The sequence below is a fragment of the Austrofundulus limnaeus genome, unplaced genomic scaffold, assembly GCF_001266775.1.
Source record: "Austrofundulus limnaeus strain Quisiro unplaced genomic scaffold, Austrofundulus_limnaeus-1.0 Scaffold518, whole genome shotgun sequence".
Classification (NCBI taxonomy): Eukaryota; Metazoa; Chordata; class Actinopteri; order Cyprinodontiformes; family Rivulidae; genus Austrofundulus; species Austrofundulus limnaeus.
This window is the reverse complement of record NW_013952920.1, coordinates 235,898-239,016: the sequence shown is the minus strand read 5'-3', so window position 1 is coordinate 239,016 and position 3,119 is coordinate 235,898. Positions and strand designations below refer to the sequence as shown.

Sequence of the window (3,119 nt, the reverse complement as noted above, 5' to 3'; positions counted from 1 at the left end):
CACACACACACACACACACTTTATGGCCCTGCCCATCAGCTGGTCCCGCGACATTTACAGGCTACACCCAACTCTTTCTCTCTCTCTCTCTCTCGTTGTGCAGCGCTCAGCTGATGATGTGCACTCACTCGCAAGCTGTAGTTGATCTTGATGCTTATGTTGGTGCAGTGTTTTCTAGAAGGCAGTGCAGTTCATAACTATAATGATGTAAAAATGAGAACAAACTCTTGATAATAAATTAATAAAGTTGCCTATTTAGATGAGGCGCTGTGTGCACAACCCGTGGAGAACAGTCGGAGGGTTTACGCACATGTGCCAGCTCTGGGTCGAGCTGTGATCATAAACATGCCTGATACCTGAAAAAATGTTTTGGCTCTGATCAAAAGCAGCCTAAAAATAAAATAAGAATTTTGTATTTTGTGCCACATCTGGCCCAAACCTGTGCTCAACCATCCGTTCTACAGATCCACGCTGACGGGTTGTGGAGTGGGGGGAAAAAAACGAACCCATAGTCCTTTTACAGGTCCGGGCCAAATGCTCACCTGACCCAGAGCAAATAACTTTTCAGTCAGGGTAAACAAATAATTTTGCGGAGTTTGTCATTAAAGTTGCTGTCCTAAAGCAGCTGGAGTTTGCTGCTGCACTGTGATGACAAAATGCTGTCAGACGAGGAAATGTCATTTTCCTCGTTTTCCCCTCAAAATAAAGTTTGTTGTTAACTAAATTACCTAAATTTTGCTTTACTCACCATCTCTTGCGTAAAAAGACTGGGTTTACAGTGCAAGTTTCTGACCCGCTGTTCCAAACTTCAGTATATATTATTTACATGTGTTTAGTTTTTTTCATGGTCATTTATAAAGCAGTTGGATTTACTGTGATCATCCTAATAAATGATTTAAGTAACAAAACAATCACAGGTGAAAACTTCATTATTTAACTGTTGCTTGATGATGAGTCAAGCTCAAAAGTGGCTGCTGGTGAGCTGAAAAATATTTAAAAATAAAAAAACACCTTATTCATGACTGCAGTTTGTTTTATTTTATTTTTCGTTTTAGACTTTATTTGCAGCTTTTCCATATCTGATGACTATCAATACCCACTGAGATTACCGTGTGGCAAAACTGAACGTGTGCCCCTGACGTACTAGGTGCGTGAGTGCGTAACCCAGCCCCCCACCCCACCCCCACCTAAAAAATTAATCCAGCGCCGCTGCATGGGCCCCTCTCCCTTCCCGGGCCCTGGGTACTGAGGTTCACTTTTCTCCCCACTTCCAGGCCTATGGAAATAACTGGATAAAATGTATTGATCTTTATGAAAATAATGTTACTGTAGCTCAGTAATTTTAGTTTCTTTCATGCTAACGTTTTATTGTGTGGTTTTACAGGTGCACTGGATGATGCTCTGGATTACATCAAGGAGCTTGAAGCCAGACTCCAGAAAGTAGATTTCTCTCCCACACTTTTCAGCCGTTACTGTGCCTCTGATGACCAGATCCAGTTCTACACCAAATTTCCATCTGAGTGTGTGTTCCGGATCTTCTGGGAGTCTATTGCACCATCTGCATCCCGCATTGCGTACTGGACCAGAGCACGGAGACTCGGAGAGGAAGCGTTTGCTGAACCCAGCCCCGCCTGTTACATGCCTTTGATTGACGAGTTCTTGATGTACTCGTTCAGGGTGGCAGTGGGCATGAAGGAGCAGCTCATTGCTGATATGTTTCAGGTCAGCGTAGCTACTGTCAGCCGAGTGACCGTCACCTGGGCCAACTACCTTTATATCGTATTCTCTTCCATCAACGTATGGATCAGTCGGGAGAAGGTCAAAGCCAGCACACCTCAGAGATTCCTGAAGTTCTCTCCAAATGTACGAGTCATCTTGCGCTGCACAGAAGTTGCTCTGGAGTCTGCATCATCCCCCACATTACCGTCTGAAACAATCCCTGCCTACAAGAACCGCACCACTCTGAAGGGGCTGATCGGAGTCGCTCCCTGTGGCCTGGTGACATTTGTTTCAGCGTTGTACACAGGCTGCATCTCTGATAAAGAAATCACTAAGATCAGTGGAATCATTCCTCTGCTTGAGCCAGGGGATGAAGTCATGGCAGATAGAGGCTTCCTCATCCAAGACCTCCTCTATAAAGTTGGAGCCAAACTCAGCGTTCCACCATTTAGACATCCTGGCCAGTTCAGCAAGAAGGAGACAGAGGAGACCCAAGCCGTTGCTCGGCTGCGGATCATTGCGGAGCGAGCAGTTTCCAGAGTGAAGCGCTACCACATCTGGAATTCTCCTGTGCCGCTCACTTTAATAGGAGCTGTCAATCAGATCTGGCACAACTGTTGTGTTTTGGCAAATTATCAAGGCCCGTTTGGTTTTGGAGACTAAATTATTGTTCAAGTGTTATTTAAATACAACCCCTGGCAAAAAGTATGGAATCACCAGTAGTGGATGAGCACTCATTCAGACATTTCATTCTGTAAAACAAACTCCGATCAAAAACATGATACAATAATAAGCTGCAACGATTAATTTATTAATCAATGACTAATCGATTATTAAAATAATCGATGACTAATTTAATAATCGATTAATCTTTTTTTTCTTTACTTAGTTTTTTCTCCAAACTGCTTTGACACCTTCCACTGCCACATCTGCCTTTCTGTCCTTGACACACATGCACAGTAGTGGTAACTGGGGTAGGCCGTGGACGTCACAAGACATTATACAGACAGGCTCTGGTATCATGGCTCAGAGTACTGCACCCAGCGGGTACCCGCAGAAAACTGTAATCTACGGGTTGAAAATAAAACAGTATTGTTTCACGGGCATGGGTATAAATAAAGAAAATGTGGGCGGGTAGACAGTACATATGAATGAGCAAATCTATTCTGACCGGAAGTATAGCCGCCCTCATATATATGTATACGTCACCCCGTTAGCATGATGGATGGAGAGCAGCTAGCTAGCTAACGGCTGCTGCGTCATGGAGGGAAGACAGGCGAAAAATAGCTTCTGGTGACTACCAAATAGCAGACAATGCATCATTGAAAGCTAAATCGGATGTTTTTTAAGTTCGTAACTGTTTTTATCATTTAAGGAACATTTCAAAGCTGAGATCTTTT

The 3,119-nt window shown here is 43.7% G+C and overlaps 1 protein-coding gene across 1 annotated transcript in view; it reads left to right on the top strand.

The window, feature by feature from the left end:
- LOC106530414 (uncharacterized) overlaps nt 1-2,474 on the top strand; it is a 14,107-nt gene extending 11,633 nt beyond the window's left edge. Inside the window, exon 2 of the mRNA XM_014026023.1 lies at nt 1,385-2,474. Coding sequence (XP_013881477.1) covers nt 1,385-2,382 — 998 coding nt within the window. The 3' untranslated portion in view covers nt 2,383-2,474. The remainder of the gene's footprint in view (nt 1-1,384) is intronic.
- The last annotated feature ends 645 nt before the right edge of the window (nt 2,475-3,119 follow it).